The sequence below is a fragment of the Bufo bufo genome, chromosome 6, assembly GCF_905171765.1.
Source record: "Bufo bufo chromosome 6, aBufBuf1.1, whole genome shotgun sequence".
Classification (NCBI taxonomy): Eukaryota; Metazoa; Chordata; class Amphibia; order Anura; family Bufonidae; genus Bufo; species Bufo bufo.
Genome location: NC_053394.1, coordinates 26,056,953 through 26,081,599, shown reverse-complemented (window position 1 = coordinate 26,081,599; position 24,647 = coordinate 26,056,953). Strand labels below are relative to the sequence as shown.

Genomic DNA, 24,647 nt, shown 5'->3' with positions numbered 1-24,647 from the left:
ACTGTGTTTATTACCTCTGTACTGTGACATCACTGATACAGACAAGAATAGGACATGTTCTATCTTTGTGGCGGGGCCGCTGAACGGACATATGGACGCTGAGAGCACACAGTGTGCTGTCCGCATCCTCTGCGGCCCCACTAAAGTCAATGGGTCCGCAACTGATCCGCAAAAAATGGTTGTGAGCATGAGTCCTTACTGGATAATAAAGCACAGCAGATCTAATGCACAGTATATTGCGCGATATACATTTTATATTGCGGCCAATGACAATACAGAGGGATCCACTGGAGACAGATGTATAGAAATACTGCGGATGAATAAGTCCGACTTCTGGGCCCAGAGTGTAAGAGGCTGCAGGGTTATGGCAGATGGAGCCGAGGTTCTTCTTCAGGCTCTGGCCGTCCTCTCTCCTCCCCCACACTCATGGTGACTCTACAGTTTTGTCACTTCCTCAGTCTCTCTTCAGACTTCTCTGTTTTCTTCGTTTCTGGGATACACAGAGAGAGGACGGGAAGAGCAGGTGACGTAGAAAGGAGGGGAAGAGACAGAACCTCGGGGAGGAACCAGCGAGAGGAGCCGTCAGACTTCTAGGGCCTGATATGAGGTTGGGGGGTTCCAGGAACGAGGCTGACCCCCAACGCTCTCACATGTGAAGAGTCGACTCTTTTTGGAGACCCCGGAGCGGAGTTCAATGTCGCCCCAAGGATAATACGTGTCCAGGAGTCTGGGGAAAAAATGAGTAAAACTTCCTGTCCGACCGTGCGCTGGAAATAGGCAAAATGAGTGGACTCTTCCTCGCGGTGAGTAAAGGGGGGGTGTGGGGGGTACCGTCATATCACGACGTATGAAGGGACATTACTGCCACATTATGGGGGCATTAAAAGGGTGTACATTATAAGGAGAATTATTACTACTGGGGGTCTAGGGGGAACATGATTACTAGTATGGGCACTATGGGAGTATTATTACTTCTGGGGCGCAGTAGGAGCACTATTACTACCATGTGTGCTCTAGCAGAGATATATTCCTAGCGGTTCCACTCTGCTGTGCCAGAAATCTGCTCCCAGGGACCGAATGACTACATCGGATATATAACCCACTGTCCGCTCGTCCGGGGCATGTTTCAATGAAGTTTTACAATACCGGAGTTCCCCTTTAGCATTTCACTGGCTTACTAACTCATTCTGAGGTGGACTAATACTAAGCTCTAGCAGAAAACATACTCGCTTATAAAAAACGATGTAGCAGTGCCAAGTTTGTTATCAGAGTTATAAAGCTATGTTCACACTGTGTTTTTTTTTTTTTGCCACCTTTTTCACCACGGTTTCTGCGCCAAAGCCACCTCCTGTGCCGATGCCGAAGATCATTTCCATACAGTTTCGCAAATGGCGCAGGCACCATGGGAAACTGCGACAGGAGTTCGCTTGCGGTTTTAGTCCTGGGACTAAACCTGACAGCGGGATTGAAAAGCCGCAGCAGAAACTGCAATGGATTCTACGGCCGCCACATTGTCAAAATCCGCCTTGCGAACATTGCCAAAGGGCTCTTTCACTCCCACTATTTTTTCAGTTCTACAGAAAAAAAAAAAGCCAAAAAACACTAGACTTATAGACTCCTCAAAGCTTTTTGACCAAGAAAAACAACAAAAAATGCTGCATGTACATACAGTCTAACAAGCGACACAAGAAACAGGCAAATGACACATTCATCACTGCTACATATGTGCTCTAGATTCTCAGCAACATACAGTTGTAGAGCTGAGTTTGCGGTCTGGCTCAGTTTCTCCTACTTCGCTGATGTGGTTTCCACATGACTGCAGCTCTGCAGAAGGAAAAGAAGAAAGGTAAATCCAGCTCTGCTACATCCCTACGTCAGAAAGCGCATGCATTGTATGGTTTAGATCCTCAGCGACATGCAGATGTAGCAGTGCCGAGTCTGTGTTTTAGCATGGCTGCTTGTAATATCCTGATGTGTTATCTGCGGCTTACCGCGACGGCAGTTTGCTCCACTAAGTTATGATGCTGCACTATAGAAACCTGTGAGCTACAAATTCGGCACTGCTACATGTGTATTTTATAAAACACACTGTGCGCATGATGGAGCAGGGTTGAATTTCATAAACACACGTTGTTGGAATTACAACCACGCATGATGTAGCAGAGCTGAATTTCATAAAACACATTGTTGAAACTACAACTACACATTTGTAGCAGTGCTGAGTTGCTTAAAACACGTCTTGAAACCGCAACTACACAGATGTAGCAGAGCTGAATTTTATTTAAAAAAAACTGTGCTGAACCTACAACTACATAGATTTCATAAAACATGTTGTTGAAACAACTACAAGGATGTAGCAGAGCTGAATTTCATAACACACTGTGTTGAGAATACAATTGCTAAGATGTAGCAGAGCTGAATTTCTTAAAACCTGTTAAAACAACTATACAGATGTAGCAGAGCTGAATTTCATAAGAAACACTGTTGAAAGCACCAGGGCTACATTTCACAAAGCACATGGTTAAAACTACAACTGCACAGATGTAGCAGAGGTGAGTCTGTGCTTTGGCACCTCTCCTCTAGATTTCAATGTGGTCATAGGTGGATCTGTGGTTTCGTATGGGACTGCAGGTAGTGCACGGATATAAACAGGTTAATGACAAATCCATCTCTGTATTTTTTTTTGTATAGGACTGCAGATTGAGTTATCACTGCACAGTCTCGACAGTTACTTTGGTGACAAACTCAGCTCTGCTACACCTCTAGGTTATTCCAGTCCGTGGGGCGAGTCTCGCAGTAGGGAAACGAGTATGTGTTTCCTGGATTAGGAAAGCTGCTTGTATTACAGGAAAAGGCACAGTCGGGCTGGTCATAAAATACGGAGCCTGTACTACACCTCCCTCCTCCGCCGGAGCTGCCGTGGCTTCACTGTGGATTTACATCCACATTCATTATGGATTTGCGCCATTTTTTGTGTGCCAAACAGCGGATTTCATGACGCAGGGCCAGACAGACGCTGCGGCGTCCATTCAAAGTGAAAAACCGCAACAGAAACAACCTACGCCTGTGTGAACATACCCTTAGACAGTTCTGATAAATATGCTCACTCGGGCTAAATGCACACGAAAATATCTTATTTCTATGCCAAGATCCAATAAGGTGAAGTCATAGGCCCAAAGCCTGAGGCTGCACTACCGAGTGGTTCTGATGATGACACGTCACATGATTTCTGTCTTTGGGATTTATCTCCTCAAAGACAAACCCTTTAAGTTCACCCGCAGCCCCAATCATAGAGACTACGGGGGCGATTTATCAAAACTGCTGTAAAGGAAAGCTGGCTTAGTGGCCCCATAGCAACCAATCAGATTCCACCTTTCATTTTCCCAAGGAGCTCTGAAAAATGAAAGGTAGAATCTGATTGGTTGCCATAGGCAACTAAGCCAGTTTTGATAAACCTCTCCCCACAAGTATAGGTTTGGCTTTTGTTCTAAATTCTTCTTGGGTCATTACTGATTAAGGCCTCATGCACACAACCATTGTGTGTTTTGCGGTCCGCAAATTGTGGATCCGCAAAACACGGATGGCGTCCTTGTGCGCTCTGCAATTTTATCCATGTTATATATTTTTTGTGGACCATGGAACGGAGCAACAGATGCGGACAGCACACAGAGTGCTGTCCGCATCTTTTGCGGCCCCATTGAAGTGAATGGGTCCGCATCCGAGCCGCAAAAACTGCGGCTCGAATGCGGACCAAAACAACGGTCTTATGCATGAGGCCTAAGGCTCTGTTCACACTGGATTCATGGCTTACATTCATAATGGAAGCCATGACAATGGCGTTGTATCAAGAGATAGAAACACCCTCTAACATTACAATGGTGTACGGTAAAAGGGCAGAAAAGACAAGGGGTGGACTGAGGATTATATAACCTAAGCCCTGCCCACCCAAAAGGCCCCCTGATATAGCTACCCCAGCACCAGTTATAGCCACTACCGTGTCTGCCATATTGGTAACCATTTGAATAGGTTTTCACTGTGTTAGGTATTTCACTGTGTTAGTATTTTTTCACGGTCCGCAAAACGGGGTTCCGTTGTTCCGTGATCCGTTTCCGTTTTTGTTTCCGTGTGTCTTCCTTGATTTTTGGAGGATCACCAGACATGAAAAGTGAAAAAGAAATCTAAGTCAAGTTTGCCTTGAAAATGATAGGAAAAAAAAACGGACACGGATCACGGACGCGGATAACAATCTTGTGTGCCTCCGTGTTTTTTCACGGACCCATTGACTTGAATGGGTCCGCGAACCGTTGTCCGTGAAAAAAATAGGACAGGTCATATTTTTTTGACGGACTGGAAACACTGATCACGGACGCGGATGACAAACGGTGCATTTTCCGAGTTTTCAACGGACCCATTGAAAGTCAATGGGTCCGCAGAAAATCACGGAAAACGGAACAACGGACACGGAACACAACAACGGTCGTGTGCATGAGGCCTTACATTGTTTTTTTTCTATTCATACTCATAGCTGCTTTCAAATTTCTGCTGGTTGCCCTTGGAAACAGACTACGATTTAGCTCCACCTGTTGTCAGACACCCTTTGCATGACTTTCCTATGCTGTATGCCTCACTATCAATGACCATTATTTTATTCTATTTTGCAGATCTCCTTATTCTGGGTTTTGCCCGTCATATGTCACACGTTGGATGTTCCCTTACAGTCGGCTCTGCTGATAAAAGGTGAACCGGTGGGGTTCAGGACGTCAACCCACCGGCACAAAAGATCCGAGACGCTGAACGGAGCCGTAACCTGCAAAGAAGATGAATACAGGGCGAAAAGGGGGAAACACTGCTGCAACAAATGTCTGGCGGGTGAGTACCTGCAGGAGTCATGTGACAGCTGGTAAAAATAGAGTCCACAATTCTGGTTCTGAAATGCTTGTCCTCCCCAATCCCTTGTATACATGCACACTAGACTTCAGCTCAATGGGAAGATAATTTGCAAACAAACGATCGTCCTCTACTTATGATCATTCGTGCTGCAGTTAATTTACATTATTGTCAGCAGCACATCCCCTATTTAGAAAAAGATTTCATCAACCGACAAACAAGCATTTCATCAACCAGCTGATCGGGAGAAGGGGGATGCTAACATGCAGCAACCATGGAGCAAATGAACCATCTTATGAATGCTTGTTTCCAATCATTGGCCCGTGTCAGACTCCTCTGGTAGGGGGTATTTCTCCTCCAGAAACATGTTGAACTTCAATCCTTCTGCCATTGTAGACAGCCAGGACACCCAGATGAGTCTCAGAAGCTACAAACAGGTTTTATCTACTGGACCTTTGGGACCCACTATGGTATCAGAGCCTGGGCCCACCGAAGGATCTTCTGGTACTCTAGTGGGCCAGGCCTACACTGACTCCCAATTCACATCAGATTGTCAGTCGGTACTGCTAAGATCGTTGCGAGCGAGATCTCCATATGTGTATTAGACACTTCATCAAGCCGACATGTTGCCATAATCTTTAGAAAGCAGCGCAAAGGAAGATGCCATAAAATCTGAGCCTTCGAGAACGCAAGCCAAATAGAACTTAGTTGGTTGGAGATTGACCCTAATCTCATAAACTAAGTTATTTCCTGATTCGTCAGTCCTAATAGTATGGATTGGTCAGCATGTCTTCCAAGAGCCTACACAAGTCTACCTCAGTAGTGACGTCTTCAATCTGAGGAACCTGACACAAGTGGCTGGTATGGAGACTAAGAAATATTGGCCTTTCCACCATCTTTACAGAGGCAGAGGCTCCTTTCTTTGGCACAAAATTAGGGGGCAATGAAAATGCAGGATGTATCATGAAGTCAGAAGGCTGCCATAATTGAGAGGAGGTAAGCCAAAGGAACCACCAAGACCTAAGCTTTTGGGGAAATCCATCCAGCAAGATTTTTATGGGTTGGAGGTGCGCCCATAACTTGGGCAAATTCCTTTTTTTTTTTTTACTAATTTTTGACATAAACCCAACCCACTTTGGATCCTTATATCACATGGATCGAAGTGTGTGGTGAGCCTCAACATGATTCTATTCTAGTAACTAGAGAACCATAATGTGGCTGTTGTGGAGACCAAGAAAAGATCCAGCAATAAACAACCTCCATGGAAGGGCTCACTAATCTTCAAAGAAAACGCAATGTTAATGAAGGAGGGTAGAAAAATTTGGGCAGAGAGTCAGAGGAATTGGTTCCTTTCACCAACAAAGAAATAGGAGGTAACGAGTGGTGAGAAGTTCTGGACTGGGGGAAGGAGGAGGTGATGATAGCTAACTCACAAACAGATATTTGCTATTGGGTTCCTTCATCTCTATGTAAACCCCAGAGCAGTTATAGTAACATCAAGACTACAGTGACTGTTGGATTCAGACTGGAGCCAGTATTTAGTATGAAGACCTAAGGAAGCCTGAGGAACCCAAAAGGAGCCAGAGGAGTTTGCTGACCCTGTTTGGACTAGCACAGTCCACAACAGAGCAGGAGACACAGGTTATTGTCACTTGTGAGATGTTCCTCCCGCTCGCTCATCTCCTCCCATCATTACACCCCACACAATGCCATTTTTGCTTGCAGATCTATGGGCTTCTATGTGCAACCACAAATAAGTAGTGATGCAGAGATCACAGGGGAGGCACAGGTCTGAGGTTTCACACTTCAGCAGATAATATGTGAGGTATCCGTGCAGAGCAATGAACCAGTAATCAGGTCTGCAGAGCAATGATGACTAAAGCTCAGAAGACCTTGTAACGTGAAAGTCACAACCTGGAGGTTATGAGAAACGTCTCAATGTCATGATATCTGCGGTTATGGTAAAGGACACAAGAAATGTTACATAAGATCTGCACTGAAAAGCCCCAACTATGAAATTATAATTACTGGCTGGTGTCCACAAAGTGGTGGCCCCCATAATGAGAACCATAGTGTCTCCATAACAGTGGCTGCCAGCGCCGCCATAATGAAAACCATATTGTATCCATAAGTGGCTGCCAGCGCCGCCACAATAACAACCATAGTGTCTCCATAACAGTGAATGCCCGTGTCCCCATAATAATAACCACAGTGTCTCCATAACAGTGACCACCAGTGCCCCCATAGTGACTATAGTGTCTCCATAGGAGTGACTGCCAGCGGCGTCATAATGACAACCACAGTGTCTCCATAATGAGAACCATAGTGTCTCCATAACAGTGACTGCCAGCGTCGCCATAATGAGAACCATAGTGTCTCCATAATGACATAGTGCCCCCATAATAACAGTGTCTCCATAACAGTGACTGCCCGTGTCCCCATAATGACAACCAAAGTGTCTCCATAACAGTGACCACCAGTGCCCCCATAATGACAACTATAGTGTCTCCATAGGAGTGACTGCCAGTGGCGTCATAATGACAACCACAGGGTCTCCATAAGGGTCCATTCACGGGTACAGGCCGTGTGCCTTCTGCATTTTGTGGACCACTCGCGGCCAAACCTATGGTAGAAATGCCTATTGTCCGCAGATTGCTCTATCGTATTTGTGGGGCCGCGGAACGGAACTACAGATACCGACAGCACACATCTTTTACGGCCCCGTCGAAATGAATGGGTTCACACCCAGAAATATGGTTGTGTGGCCCTTGTTCCATGATGTTGGATGTTGGCCAAAAAAATCTGCTTGTCATCTAGGACGGCTTAAGGAATGTGTTTTTTACTTCTCTGCATGCCTGGCTCCATCTCCGGATGCGTCTGGATTTCCAAGATTAGTGGGAATCGGGAGGAGGGAGACGGTAAGTGTAGCGCCTAAGGTGTCTGATATGGAGCCAAATAGACGGAAAGGAAAACAAGCAGAAATCTGAGCTGGAGAGCATCGTCACGCCCGCCAAGTTTACCTATCATTTTATGACCAGGTGACGCCCGTCATCTCAGACACACCTGAACATAATTATTAGGAGTAGCTACGAGGTAAATTCCATGGCTGGATTCAGGGAGAACATTCAGGGCTGCTGGAATCATGAATTACTGGTGGTTAGGCCTAAAAATGGGTCATCAGATCCTGACTACGGTCTGTGTGTTCTGGACCACGTAGGTAACTGCTATGCCCAGTGCAAGACCTGAGGGGGCGGGGCGTGACACAGGGACTGTCTCCTCTGTGTTCTATGAATTCCTGTGTCATGCTCCGCCCCCTCCAGCCCTGGATATAACACAGTAGATGGAACATGACGGAAAACTCGGTGGGGTCTGTCGAGCGCTGCTGGTATAGGTTGCACAATATTTTTCGGCAGAGCAAATAAACAGAAGCCACAAGACAGATAACTGGGCCCCTACCTACCATGTGCCATTGATTATACTGGTGTCTTCATGTGGCCTTTGGGCCTCCTCAGGAAGCACGGTCTAGGTGGTCTATGTTTGGTCTATGATTTTGATATTTTGCGTCTCTGCATTACATACAGTCGGATGTTTGGTGTGAACTGTTGACGATCCCTTTGATATGTCAGACATCCGAGAATATCTGGCCTCGGAGGTCAAGTACTGGAGACCGCCATGTTAGGTTTTCATGAATCATCTTTTTGTGGAATCTATACTACAGCTTTACTATAATGGTTTTGATCTATTATTTAGTAGTGTTACCTCCAGACTTGCTGCTGTTGACGGAAATTATTAAAGGGAACCTGTTACTGTGACAATCAACGTGACTCCTGTTCCTGACAGCTTCTCTTTAATGGGATTCTCCGCTTTTTGACACTCGCTATTTGTTAGAAAGATGACTAGCTGGAAACCCCAGCGATCATCTGTAATCTGTGGGGGACAACCTGGCAGTAAGTGCTCAATTTCTCTGCAGCACCACCACAGGAGAAATTAGGTATTGCACTGTGCCCAATCAAAGTCTGTGTAATGCAGGACAGGATGGGTCCTCCAGACCGAGAGGGAACTCTATGTATCCGCTCTCCACTCTGGTCAAGAGATGACGATCCTAAACAGATAGACCCCCGCTTTATTAACTCATAATTCCCCAATACGTTCTATGAAAGAAGAAATTCTAAACTGGACATCCCCTTTAAAGGTGTTTTACAACCCTAAATCCCATTTTAACTAGGCCTGGATCTAAAGTAAAAAAAAAAATCTGCTAACCTACTCCCTGTCGCTCTATACTAGCATTGTGACTCCAGTCCGTGCCCCTTCTGTCCCTCGAAGTGTAAACCTTCTGACGGGGTCCCTTGTGCCGCTGCAGCCATTCACTGGCCTACGTGGTGACGTGTCCCCGTGGGACGTCACTGCTGGTTCACATGCCGCTAAGGTCAGTGAATGACGGCAGCGTGCACGCAACCACCCCCAGAAGTTTACACACCAGGCAGCCCTGGTGCTGGAACGGAGCAGCAGAGTGCAGGTAGGTGCACAACACTGGATCTAATTAAATTGGGTGGAGATGAAAAACGCCCTCTAAGGCTACATCTACACGACCGTATGTAGTTTGCGGCCCGCAAAACACGGATCTGCAAAAAATACGGATGACCTCCGTGTTGCACCCGTTTTTGTTTTTTTTGCGGATCCATTGTAACAATGCCTATCCTGGTCCACAAAACGGACAAGAATAGGACACGCTCTATCTTTTCTGCGGGGGCTACGGAGCGGACATACGGATGCGGACAGCACACGATATATTATCCAGATGCTGAAATTTACTGGTCACAGGGCCACAGCTCAACCGAGCAGCAAACATGTAATGTAAAGGTTGAGGTCTAATAATAGCCTGATTACGAGTCTCCTGTAGGCAGAGGCCGTATCATCAGATATATCCTCTATGAATCACACTCCGGATACGAGTATATAATAGACACCCACAGATATTAATTGCCTCCCACACATCGGGTCAGACAAGCCCATTGGGTGTGTCATATTATGACTGAACTGACATGTTACTGAGCCGCGTCTGTCTCCGCAGGTTTCATGTTGGACGCCGAATGTTCTGCAGAAGGAATGAAAAGTAAATGTGAACCTTGTGAAAAGGACTCCTATAGAAAAAGTCCAAGTTCCTCGAAATTTTGCGTACCGTGTACGGACTGCCTGACCCGTAAGTACAGACGCTCCCAGTTACACTGGAGGTAGACTATAACTCCCACCATCCATACAACCTCCTACATTCAAACTATGTGCCGCCACATTTGCAAAAATTTTCAGTTTTTCAACCAGTCAGTCAGTGCACCCCAAGCGGTACTGGCCACAGTTATAGGGTATATTTTGATGGCCCTCGGCCAAACTCCTTCTCAATGTCCCTACACAATTGTGACACCATCAAATGATGCTAAGGTAATGCAGGTGGCGCTATTTATCCTTGTGAAGAGCTCCTAGTATCCTCAAAGAGTCTTATAGGCCACACAGTGCTTCTCTGGAAAAGAAAAATAGGCACATTAGCTCTATACTACACCACACAGGAGAGCTGACAGATCCTCTATACTACACCACACAGGAGAGCTGACAGATCCTCTATACTACACCACACAGGAGAGCTGACAGATCCTCTATACTACACCACACAGGAGAGCTGACAGATCCTCTATACTACACCACACAGGAGAGCTGACAGATCCTCTATACTACACCACACAGGAGAGCCGACAGATCCTCTATACTACACCACACAGGAGAGCCGACAGATCCTCTATACTACACCACACAGGAGAGCAGACAGATCCTCTATACTACACCACACAGGAGAGCTGACAGATCCTCTATACTACACCACACAGGAGAGCCGACAGATCCTCTATACTACACCACACAGGAGAGTTGACAGATCCTCTATACTACACCACACAGGAGAGCTGACAGATCCTCTATACTACACCACACAGGAGAGCTGACAGATCCTCTATACTACACCGCACAGGAGAGCTGACAGATCCTCTATACTACACCACACAGGAGAGCTGACAGATCCTCTATACTACACCACACAGGAGAGCCGACAGATCCTCTATACTACACCACACAGGAGAGCTGACAGATCCTCTATACTACACCACACAGGAGAGCTGACAGATCCTCTATACTACACCACACAGGAGAGCCGACAGATCCTCTATACTACACCACACAGGAGAGCCGACAGATCCTCTATACTACACCACACAGGAGAGCTGACAGATCCTCTATACTACACCGCACAGGAGAGCTGACAGATCCTCTATACTACACCACACAGGAGAGCTGACAGATCCTCTATACTACACCACACAGGAGAGCTGACAGATCCTCTATACTACACCACACAGCAGAGCTGACAGATCCTCTATACTACACCACACAGGAGAGCTGACAGATCCTCTATACTACACAGGAGAGCTGACAGATCCTCTATACTACACCACACAGGAGAGCTGACCGATCCTCTATACTACACCACACAGGAGAGCTGACAGAACCTCTATACTACACCACACAGGAGAGCTGACAGATCCTCTATACTACACCACACAGGAGAGCTGACAGATCCTCTATACTACACCACACAGCAGAGCTGACAGATCCTCTATACTACACCACACAGGAGAGCTGACAGATCCTCTATACTACACAGGAGAGCTGACAGATCCTCTATACTACACCACACAGGAGAGCTGACCGATCCTCTATACTACACCACACAGGAGAGCTGACAGAACCTCTATACTACACCACACAGGAGAGCTGACAGATCCTCTATACTACACCGCACAGGAGAGTTGACAGATCCTCTATACTACACCACACAGGAGAGCTGACAGATCCTCTATACTACACCACACAGGAGAGCTGACAGATCCTCTATACTACACCACACAGGAGAGCTGACAGATCCTCTATACTACACCACACAGGAGAGCTGACAGATCCTCTATACTACACCACACAGCAGAGCCGACAGATCCTATATACTACACCACACAGGAGAGCCGACAGATCCTCTATACTACACCACACAGGAGAGCTGACAGATCCTCTATACTACACCACACAGGAGAGCCGACAGATCCTCTATACTACACCACACAGGAGAGCTGACAGATCCTCTATACTACACCACACAGCAGAGCCGACAGATCCCCTATACTACACCACACAGGAGAGCCGACAGATCCTCTATACTACACCACACAGGAGAGCTGACAGATTCTCTATACTACACCACACAGGAGAGCTGACAGATCCTCTATACTACACCACACAGGAGAGCTGACAGATCCTCTATACTACACCACACAGGAGAGCTGACAGATTCTCTATACTACACCACACAGGAGAGCTGACAGATCCTCTATACTACACCACACAGGAGAGCTGACAGATCCTCTATACTACACCACACAGGAGAGCTGACAGATCCTCTATACTACACCACACAGGAGAGCTGACAGATCCTCTATACTACACAGGAGAGCTGACAGATCCTCTATACTACACAGGAGAGCTGACCGATCCTCTATACTACACCACACAGGAGAGCTGACAGAACCTCTATACTACACCACACAGGAGAGCTGACAGATCCTCTATACTACACCGCACAGGAGAGCTGACAGATCCTCTATACTACACCACACAGGAGAGCTGACAGATCCTCTATACTACACCACACAGGAGAGCTGACAGATCCTCTATACTACACCACACAGGAGAGCCGACAGATCCTCTATACTACACCACACAGGAGAGCTGACAGATCCTCTATACTACACCACACAGGAGAGCTGACAGATCCTCTATACTACACCACACAGGAGAGCTGACAGATCCTCTATACTACACCACACAGGAGAGCCGACAGATCCTCTACACTACACCACACAGGAGAGCTGACAGATCCTCTATACTACACCACACAGGAGAGCCGACAGATCCTCTATACTACACCACACAGGAGAGCCGACAGATCCTCTATACTACACCACACAGGAGAGCTGACTGATCCTCTATACTACACCACACAGGAGAGCTGACAGATCCTCTATACTACACCACACAGGAGAGCTGACAGATCCTCTATACTACACCGCACAGGAGAGCTGACAGATCCTCTATACTACACTACACAGGAGAGCTGACAGATCCTCTATACTACACCACACAGGAGAGCTGACAGATCCTCTATACTACACCACACAGGAGAGCTGACAGATCCTCTATACTACACTACACAGGAGAGCTGACAGATCCTCTATACTACACCACACAGGAGAGCTGACAGATCCTCTATACTACACCACACAGGAGAGCTGACAGATCCTCTATACTACACCACACAGGAGAGCCGACAGATCCTCTATACTACACCGCACAGGAGAGCTGACAGATCCTCTATACTACACTACACAGGAGAGCTGACAGATCCTCTATACTACACCACACAGGAGAGCTGACAGATCCTCTATACTACACCACACAGGAGAGCTGACAGATCCTCTATACTACACCACACAGGAGAGCTGACAGATCCTCTATACTACACCACACAGGAGAGCTGACAGATCCTCTATACTACACCACACAGGAGAACCGACAGATCCTCTATACAACACCACACAGGAGAGCTGACAGATCCTCTATACTACACCACACAGGAGAGCTGACAGATCCTCTATACTACACCACACAGGAGAGCTGACAGATCCCCTATACTACACCACACAGGAGAACCGACAGATCCTCTATACTACACCACACAGCAGAGCCGACAGATCCTCTATACTACACCACACAGGAGAACCGACAGATCCTCTATACTACACCACACAGGAGAGCCGACAGATCCTCTATACTACACCACACAGGAGAGCTGACAGATCCTCTATACTACACCACACAGGAGAGCTGACAGATCCTCTATACTACACCACACAGTAGAGCTGACAGATCCTCTATACTACACCACACAGGAGAGCTGACAGATCCTTTATACTACACCGCACAGGAGAGCTGACAGATCCTCTATACTACACCACACAGGAGAGCAGACAGATCCTCTATACTACACCACACAGGAGAGATGACAGATCCTCTATACTACACCACACAGCAGAGCTGACAGATCCTCTATACTACACCACACAGGAGAGCCGACAGCCTCAATGTTATGAAAGTGACATGAAATCGCTGAACAACTTTGTTTCTTTCAGAATTTGGACAAATTACGTTGCAATCCTGCACTAGAATAAATGATACCGTATGTGGATGTCCTGCTGGTTATTACAAGTCTAGTAGCGATCGGAAATTCACATGCCTAAAGTGCAGTGAATGTGAGAATGGGAAGCCACACTACCAATGTAAGCTTTCATCTTTAACTAATGTGTTCGGTTTTCAGTTTTTGTTGGGGGGGGGGGGGGGTTAGTTATTATTTTCAGAGCATATAGCAGTATGTATGCACAAGATATTAAATATTCTGGATTATCAGATGCTGGACTGAAGGGATCTGACATTGTCTCTGCACAATTTCAGGTACAGCCGACCGCAACGCAGTGTGTATTTGCTACGCCAACTTTTTCCTTGACTCTTACGGAAATTGTCGCCCATGTAAAGAGTAAGTGTATAAGGTTATATATTTATGTTTCTTCCATATTTGTGAACTTCGTTCCCTGGTATCATTTAAAGTGACATTTAGTTTTTCATATAATGCAATGCGGTTAACCCTGAGAATAACCGCCAATCCTGAAAGTGATGTAGACCGCCACCTGGACACAATATGAATCTTTGCGGACATTAGAATATATTGTAGAAGCTGGTAGTGTTGTTAAATGTCGGTGGTGTAAGGCCTAGCAAATACACAGGTCCAGGGCCGTCTCACTATGGGACAAGTCCACCAAACATGAAGGGAGTTAGGGTACTTTCACACTTGGGTTAGAGGATTCCGTTACCGGAACTGCCTGCCGGATCTGGAAATCCGTTTGCAAACGGATAGCATTCGGATAGCACTTGTTTCCGGATCCAGATGCAGATCCGTCTGACAAATGCATTGAAATACCGGATCCGTCTCTCTGGTGTCATCCGGAAAAACAGATTTGGAATTTATTTTTTCGCATACCGGGAAACCGGGAATCCGGTTTTCCGGAACACTTGGTACCGGATCCAGCATTAATACAGGAAATTAATGCGGGATCCGGCATTCCGGCAAGTGTTCCCGGAATTTTGGCCGGAGAAAATACTGCGGCATGCCAAATACCATAAGAGGGACTGAACTGAAGACATCCTGATGCTTCCTGAACGGATTGCTCTCCATTCAGAATGCATGGGGATAAAACTGAAGCATTTTTTTTCCCCGGTATTGAGCCCCTGTGATGGAACTCAATACCGGAAAATATTAACGCTAGTGTGAAAGTGCCCTCACCGGTTTCTTGGCAACCCCTAAAACATAAAGGAGAAGGATATATATATATATATATAACAGGAATTAGAATAAAAAATTAAAGCGGTTGTCCAGGATATTAGAAAAACAGAGCTGCTTTTTTCAAAACACATCACCACCCCTGTCCGCGGGCCGTGTGTGGGGTGTGTGCTTTTCTAATCCGGGAGAACCCCCAACTATTCCACTATGGCTATTATACAAACGTTTATTCAATATTGCCACCTGGTGACTATATGGGGTACTGCAGGAAACTGGAATTTATAAAATTGTTCCTAAACGCTTCTACATCCGATATGTATTTCTCCCGACTTCCCTCATACATTGCACCGATGACAACGTATAACTAGAGGTGCTGCATTTTTTAAACTTTATCATTAGTTTCTGTATTAGCTATAACAGAGGTTAATTTGTAATGGTAATTGTATAGATTATACACTATTTCTGGCTGCACTACATCTGATGCACATCTACAGCTGCCATAATGTCATATGATTTTAGGTGTAACCGTACAGATCACTGTGTGAATCACTGCCCTCCAGAGCCTGAAGAGAGTAAAAAGCCAAAAGGTAAGTGTGAATGACTTTCACCAAAACATGTCTGTGTGCGCAGCAATCATCAGCCTGCAGCTCTCCAGCCTACAACTCCCATCATGACTGCTATAAATACTGTTCTCTAATATAATCACCTTTTAACACTAGGTCCAACATTCTGTACTGATCAATATTATATGCTTATTACGGTTAGAGCCCTGAAACAGAGCTCCAAATCCACTGCATAAATGCATCATAAAGTTCTGCCTGCTTGCATCCACCACTAGAGGGAGCTTAGGAGTGTACTGCATACAGGTCAGTGAAAGCACAGTGTGCGGTAAGCAGCAGCAGCAGGCAGGATTTTACCTTAGTGATTTGTCTATGCAGGGGATTTGGAGCTCTGTATCAGAAAGCGCCTTGTGCTCGCTAGTCACTGCTATGAGAGTTCGGAAAATAGGCGAGCGAGTGTACTCGGCTATTTTCAGAAGTCCCCTAGTGGTGAATGCAGGGCGCATGCACGGCCACCTCACTACTCACCGCTACAGGACTGCCTGAAATAAGCAATCCAGCGCGTGGCTATTTTCGGAACTCCTGTAGCAGTGAGTGGAGGTTGGCCGCACTTGCGTTGCGCGCTCTCATTCTCTTGGGTCCCACCTCTGGGAACCCTTCATGTCCTACACTGATGGCATATCCTGGCCACCAATGTCTGAGATGAGAATAGTCCTTTCATAATTGTATAATTAAATATCCTGCATTTGGATATCATTGTAGCAAAGCCTCAGCTGTGAGATGCTTTCGTGCAATTAAACCCAGCTCCAGCAGTAACCAACATTATTCATTGGTTTCAGAATCAAACGCTGTTACGGTTGTCTTAGCCTGTGCAATGGGCGCCGTTTTCCTGGCTTTGGTGATTACAGTGGTTGTCACAACGCGTAAGAAGTTGGTCTCCGCTTTCCAGAAGAAGAGTCCACTCCCTACAATCAACGTACCAGGTACAGTGTGCTAAACATAGGGCTAAAGATGAGGAGCAGGGTCTTCTTATCCAGCGATTGAAACTGATGGAATACCGTCGTTAGAGGTCGCGATGGGCGTGACGTGTGTCTACTACAGTCTCTTGGCAAAATCCCTGGTCATTTTTTAGTGCTCCTTAAAGGGGTATTCCCATCTCAGAAAATAAGGCCATATCACTAGGATATGCCCCCATTGTCTGATAGGTGCGGGTCCCACCTCTGGTACACGCACCTACCCTGAGAAAGGAGCACTGAAAGTGGTGGAGGGCGCACTGCGCATGCATTCATTTCTATGGGGTCTCCAAAAATAGCTGAGCGCTGGCTTGGCTATTTCTGTCGGACCCATAGAAATGAATGGGAGCGCTGCTAGGTAAACTGTGATGAGGCTGCAGCCTCCACAAACAGCTGATCGGTGGGGGTGCTGGGAGTCGAAACCAACGATCTGATATTGATGACCTATCCTGAGGATGGGCCATCAATATCAAAATCCCAGATAACCCTTTTAATTGGTCAGAAATTACTTACAGGGGGGCTAAAGAAGGTATGAAAAACCGCAGCACTCCCAGTCTTGAGTCCAATCTTGTGTGGGGGGCTACCTACTACCTATAGGTAGCTTTAGAGAGAGGTTCTGGAGAGTAAATTTGCATACTATTTCTCCGGTAGCATCGCTACCCGCACCTGTACTTAGAATAGATGGAAGGCGCACCACACATGCACGGCCGCTCTCCATTCACTTCTATCGGCTTCTGAAAATAGCTGCGAGGCGCACTCGACTATTTTCGAAAGTCCAATTGAAATTAATTGAATTGAAATCCAATTGAAATTAAAGGGAATCACACCGTGCAAGAAAGGCCGTCGCTCCATTCACTTCTATGGAGCATACGGAAATAGCCGAGCCAGCGCAGTTCGCTCTCTGGCACTGGCGAGTATAGGTGTGGGACCTGCACTTATCAGATAGTGGGGGCATATCTTAGCGATCCAAGATGGGACAACCCCTATAATACTTCCCTACGTACGTACTTCCCGACATTGAAAAAGTCAAGATCGGAACATTTTAGTCCCAAACCACTCTGGAATTTCCCCAAAAATGCCCACTTTTGGGCAGGGTTTGCATAAACCCTTTTCTTTTTACGGCTCAGTTTGTGGGAGTGTGGGCAGTTATGGCAGCATTATATGGCTTATAACGCTACATTTTGGGGCAAGCCAAGTCTAGGCTTACATCACACCGACCTTTTTTATAAAGAGGTTGTCTTCATGAGACCACTCCAATGTCTCCGGATCTCCTGCTGCATGCATGTGGCTCCCCAGCTGTAGACACTGCCCGATACCATTGAACTCTATTAGTACCAGGCATGGCATACATTAATAGAACTTGTTTTTTTTTTTTTTTTTTAGGAAGTGGACAATTGAGCACTCCTCTGGTATGTATAAAATGTGGTTTGTCCCTTTAATATGCTCATCAGACATATCAACAACAAACAATGGACACTAAAGGGATAGTCTGATTAGAACATATGAAACTCATACATGTATTACATGGTAACCTGTTCATATACATTGCCACCATGTAATACCTAATTTCCCATTTAGTGGTCGCCACAGCAGGAATGTGTTTTCTACAGCTTCCCCCAGTAACAATATCAGATTATTGATGGTTTCGGCTGTCAGCACTGCGGCTAATAGTAATATGTCTCTAAGGGTTTGTTGAGATGCGGCAGCTTGAGGACAAACACCAAGCGGAATGCGGGATGATAACTCACAACTTACCACCTCGAAGGTGGGCAAAAAATTGGTTTGACAAATCTCAACAGAAGTTTTCCCAACCTCAACCTTATCGAACCCCTGTGGGATAGATACTGGAAGTCATGGTGGAGCTAGGTTCTCACTGCCCAGTTATGCTTATGCTCTTGTGGATCCAAGTCCAAAATGTAGTAGAAAGCCCACCCCTAGGGCAATGGATAGTGTACATAGCACCATGTGATGGGCCAAACCCATGTTAATGCCTATGCTTCTGGAATTGGATGCTCAGGGGTCTATACACTTCTGGTCATATAGTCCACATTCCCCATTACTAATCTCAGCGCTTCATAACATGTAACAACCAGTGGCTTATGTGGGTAGGGTTTAAAATTTAGAAATGAAAAATACCTAAAAATATTATTTCCTTTCTTCTTTTGTAGATGAAGAGCTCCTCTTCAACGGGTAAATTAGATTCTCTCCCAGGACACGCTGGTTATTTTGTAGAAGAATCTGGACTTCAACAACAAAATAATGCTCAAAATTCTGGCCTTCCATTACCAGACATCACATTACAGACCCAGACACCAAGCTTAAACAGTGAGTAAAGATATGTGTCTACATATTAGGAAATATCAGGACCATACATAATCAGAAACTAGACTGAGGAGAGATGTAGACTGTCAGAAAAGGTCAAGCAAAAATAATCCAGGTAATGGACTGGGTCTACGAATCTGGAAGGCTTTTAGGTAGAAGGTGGACCAGAAAGAGAACTAGACCTGAACTGTTATATAGAGGAACTTCAGAAAGAAGGTAGATAGGAAAGACTATTGGACCTGTGGAATAAAACAGACTTGAAAAAGGGTATCAGGCAAAGTCTAAATAGGTTACAGAAACAATGCTATGTTTAGGATTTGGCCAAGCCTTTGGGACTGTACTATAGTGTTTATCTTGACTATCTTGTGGCTCTGGGGTCATGCACTGAATGAAGTCCTGTAGTATAACTCTTGTTATGGTGCTGTATACCCACCACTCCTTGAATTTTCTACACTATTACGTAGATAAATTATACAGTTGAACAGTACTTAGGTCATTTTGAAGACTCCTTTAATTTTTTTTGTCCATCTTATGTTTTTTAGCCACGCAAGTTCTCTACAAAATCATTGAATGTGTTCCTGTTGGCAGATGGAGGGAGTTTATCCGCCGTCTGGGAGTCAGTAACCATGTCATTGAAACTTCTGAGCAGGACAACAGACATTTCAAAGATGCTCAGTATGCAATGCTCTCATTTTGGGTTGAAAATGAGGGTACATCTGCAGCTGCAAGGGACTCACTGTTCAAAGTATTAAGAGAGATGAACTTGGGAGGCGTTGTAGAGAAGATCGAGGAGAGCCTGTGACAGTGCTCTTCAGTGGATGCTTGGCCTCGTAGGAATTCTATACTTGATGTACTTTTATAGGACCTTCTAACAACCAGTTGGTTGCGCTCTTTACAGGCCAAAGTTTACAGCTAAAACACGTGTACTTCAACCCATCTCATGTTATACTTGTGGTTGAAACTATATTAAAGAGTTTGTCCAGGTGATATAAAAAAAAACATTTTTAAAACAGGCTCAAATCGTGTGTAAAATAATAAGTCACCGGTCCCCTGGCACTCCCATTTCCTTGTTCCCTGCCAACCTCTACTTCGCAGTGACCCACCTTAGCCACTGTGATCTTGAGGGGAACCAGTAGGGAGAAGAGAACGTCAGAGGACTGGAAAGTATCAGGAATGGGAGCAGTGAGAGATCAGTCTGAGCCTGCTTTAAAAAAAATGTCATCGACCAAACAACACTGTAAGGTCAACAGACTCTTATATTCTTAGATTACATTGCAGATTATCACTGCGATATAGCTTGTTCCACCAAGTTCCAGTACACGGCCAGTCCTTTGTAGTTGACCCATACATATAGCTGCCTGGATATACTCCTACTGAGGTCCTACAAAGGTGAAAACCAAAGACAAAGAGCAAAAAAGTATTAAGAACAGCTGAATGAAGACATACTGCATGAAGTCCTCCCACTGCCAGGATGGATCTCCCACCTGTTATGACCAAGCTTGGCCTGAGGTTGACTGAAATCAACAGCTTCTGCAACCATATCCACACTGATGGCAACCAATATTCCTCTGTTCTATTTTCAGTATGTGACTAGTTTCTGCCAAGTGTCCAGTCATTCTGATTTCCAGTCTCCACACCACAAAACTGTCCGGTATCACTAAAGACTCCCGAGAACGTGGATGCAACCGGGCAGGAGTCTTTTCCTACCTTGGATTTTAACTTCTAAAAGGCTTGCCCCATTTGACTCATAACCTTTGTAGGAATCTCCCATTTCAGTGTAAAATAATTGTTCTATATATTTTTGAAACCATAGACCTTGTATATTTTTGTATGCAGATTCTTTTAACGAAAAGACAAATGTAACAAGTGATTTTACATGGGGTGGCCTTTTAAAGATGGTTAAAAAATACAAAGATAAGCTGAACACGTGATGAACACATTTTTACTTACCAAAATTCTGTGCCGTAATCTGAAATAACATACATTCTATACTGCAGGTTTTATCCAAGATTGCGTTACATTGAAAGCTTTTAGAGGTTACCATTTGGTGGGCAAAGGGTGAAACTAGATAGAGGTTGTCCTAACCTGATTTTACCATAAGCAATCGAATAACCTCTGGTGATATTTTAAAAAGTGCTCAAAAACATTTGATTTGTGGTAAATCAACAGGTCGGAAAAAATAAGCACACCCTATACTTTACATACAATCACCTTAAGCAATGGTAACTTGAGGAAACCATTTTCTGTAGGCTCTGGCATCACTCCATAGACATTTTGTTTCACTTATACAAACCGGATTCCAAAAAAGTTGGGACACTATATAAATCGTGAATAAAAACTGAATGCAATGATGTGGAGGTGCCAACTTCTAATATTTTATTCAGAATAGAACATAAATCACGGAACAAAAGTTTAAACTGAGAAAATGTACCATTTTAAGGGAAAAATATGTTGTATCAGAATTTCATGGTGTCAACAAATCCCAAAAAAGTTGGGACAAGGCCATTTTCACCACTGTGTGGCATCTCCCCTTCTTCTTACAACACTCAACAGATGTCTGTGGACCGAGGAGACCAGTTTCTCAAGTTTAGAAATAGGAATGCTCTCCCATTCTTGTCTAATACAGGCCTCTAACTGTTCAATCGTCTTGGGCCTTCTTTGTTGCACCTTCCTCTTTATGATGCGCCAAATGTTCTCTATAGGTGAAAGATCTGGACTGCAGACTGGCCATTTCAGTACCCGGATCCTTCTCCTACGCAGCCATGATGTTGTGATTGATGCAGAATGTGGTCTGGCATTACTTGTTGAAAAATGCAGGGTCTTCCCTGAAAGAGATGACGTCTGGATGGGAGCATATGTTGTTCTAGAACCTGAATATATTTTTCTGCATTGATGGTCCAGACATGCAAGCTGCCCATGCCACACGCACTCATGCAACCCCATACCATCAGAGATGCAGGCTTCTGAACTGAGCGTTGATAACAACTTGGGTTGTCCTTGTCCTCTTTGGTCCGGATGACATGGCGTCCCAGATTTCCAAAAAGAACTTTGAATCGTGACTCGTCCGACCACAGAACAGTCTTCCATTTTGCCACACTCCATTTTAAATGATCCCTGGCCCAGTGAAAACGCCTGAGCTTGTGGATCTTGCTTAGAAATGGCTTCTTCTTTGCACTGTAGAGTTTCAGCTGGCAACGGCGGATGGCACGGTGGATTGTGTTCACTGACAATGGTTTCTGGAAGTATTCCTGAGCCCATTCTGTGATTTCCTTTACAGTAGCATTCCTGTTTGTGGTGCAGTGTCGTTTAAGGGCCCGAAGATCACGGGCATCCAGTATGGTTTTACGGCCTTGACCCTTACGCACAGAGATTGTTCCAGATTCTCTGAATCTTCGGATGATGTTATGCACAGTTGATGATGATAGATGCAAAGTCTTTGCAATTTTTCGCTGGGTAACATCTTTCTGATATTGCTCCACTATCTTTCTGCGCAACATTGTGGGAATTGGTGATCCTCTACCCATCTTGGCTTCTGAGAGACACTGCCACTCTGAGAAGCTCTTTTTATACCCAATCATGTTGCCAATTGACCTAATTAGTGTTAATTGGTCTTCCAGCTCTTCGTTATGCTCAAATTTACTTTTTCCAGCCTCTTATTGCTACTTGTCCCAACTTTTTTGGGATTTGTTGACACCGTGAAATTTTGAATCAACGTATTTTTCCTTTAAAATGATACATTTACTCGGATTAAACGTTTGATCTGTCATCTACGTTCTATTACAAATAAAATATTGACATTTGCCATCTCCACATCATTGCATTAATTTTTTATTCACAATTTGTTTAGTGTCCCAACTTTTTTGGAATCCGGTTTGTATGTAAAAGGCTTCTTCAGCAGGGAAAAAATTGTGGGAAAGGGCTTTTAGAGTGGGTTAAAAAATAAATAAAAGAAGGGATACTGACCCTCTCCATACCGTGAGCTCACAGGGTCTCTTTGGTCTCTGGTTCTTGAAACATTGAAATGCCTGTGTAGCCAATCGCTGGCCGAGGCAGGTGACTTTCTGGTCAGTGATTAGGTAGGCAGGCATTACCTGTCATTTTTTTGTGTGTCAAGATTGGCCCAAGAAGCAGTGACCAGTAAACATTGGAATGGGAGCATCAGCGAGTTATCTCTACTTTTATTTTATTTTCATCCCACTCTGAGCTTATTCCCACATTTTCTTCCCCACTGGACAACCCGTTTAAGATTCTGACACAACGCCTCATTGGGTAGGAGTCTGGAGATTGGCTTGGCCATTCTGACACCATTCAGATGTTGTTTTGCTGGTTTCTTTGGGATTAGTGGGGGACATTTTATTAATCTATTTACACCCTTTTTGTGGCTTTTCCCCAAAGTGCCAAAAAAGAGACTTCTTCTCAAAGCGCCAAAAAAAGTTGGTGTGGTGTGGACAGGGAAGTGAGGGGACCAGGAGGCCCAGCTTATGTATCATTTTCCATGCCAGTTTTTGACGAGTAAAATGGCTTACATCAGCCTGGCGAACGAAGCACCAAACGTATGTAGAGACCTGCACCTCTACATAACTTTGGTGCGTCCTCTGGCAGTGCAGAGTGAAAAACATCAGTCTTAATAAATGTCCCCCATTGTCTTGAGGGCTGACCCATTTTCTGCTCGGGTTAAGATGTCGGACCTCACGTTTGTCTCATGAATATGGTACTCTGGAATAAACTGCACTTCATCGTGTGTCAGTGACTGAAAGTTTGCCAGGTCCTTTGGATGCAAAACATCTAGATTGTACCCCTCCACCAACAGGTTTGACACGTGGTATGAGATGTTTGTGGTGATAGGCTGTGTTTCGTTTTCGGCTAATATGGTGCTGGGAGTTTGATTTTCCCATACGTTCATGCATGGGGGGATATAACTTAGAATAAAAGCTGGCGTCTCTGCCACGTATTTATCTCTCTGCTTACAAATATAATACATGGGATTGGGGCTGGCCCTTGGATATACCGTAAGGCTCACTGTGCAGAATTGGATTTTGTCACCACCCCTTAACCTCTTCATGCCTAATAATATACATGTACATCATTCTGAGCCTACAAATTAGGTTAATGATGACCAAACCCACTAATTTCAGGACCAAAAGAACGTGGTGTGTATGGTGGTTTATTTTCTGTATATGGGGAAAAGAAGGGTCGGGGATTTTGAATTTGAACATGGCCAATACTCACAGGTGTCTGGAGGAGATGTCTGGAGGCTGCTGCTCACTCCCCTCTCCCCATTGAGAACACATGCACACTCAGCGTGGCATTCATCTGGGTGATGGGATGAATAGCTGACAACTATCTGAAATGTATGGCCACCTTCAAAGAGTATTCCCATCT

General features: G+C 45.1%; 1 protein-coding gene across 2 annotated transcripts; it reads left to right on the top strand.

The window, feature by feature from the left end:
• The first annotated feature begins 481 nt into the window (after nt 1-481).
• Nucleotides 482-24,647, top strand: TNFRSF1A (TNF receptor superfamily member 1A). 2 transcript variants are annotated; one of them, XR_005779589.1, is made up of 11 exons: nt 482-803; nt 4,662-4,869; nt 9,959-10,087; nt 14,169-14,315; nt 14,488-14,569; nt 15,890-15,957; nt 16,770-16,913; nt 18,327-18,352; nt 19,112-19,268; nt 19,808-20,207; nt 24,637-24,647. XR_005779589.1 is itself a non-coding variant. In XM_040435593.1 (10 exons), exons 1-10 carry the CDS (start codon nt 783-785, stop codon nt 20,065-20,067), a joined length of 1,242 nt encoding a protein of 413 aa, XP_040291527.1. In that variant the 5' UTR covers nt 482-782; the 3' UTR covers nt 20,068-21,380. The 2 variants fall into 2 exon arrangements, 1 of the variants encoding a protein (XP_040291527.1); XM_040435593.1 differs by lacking the exon at nt 24,637-24,647 and having other exon boundaries at nt 19,808-21,380.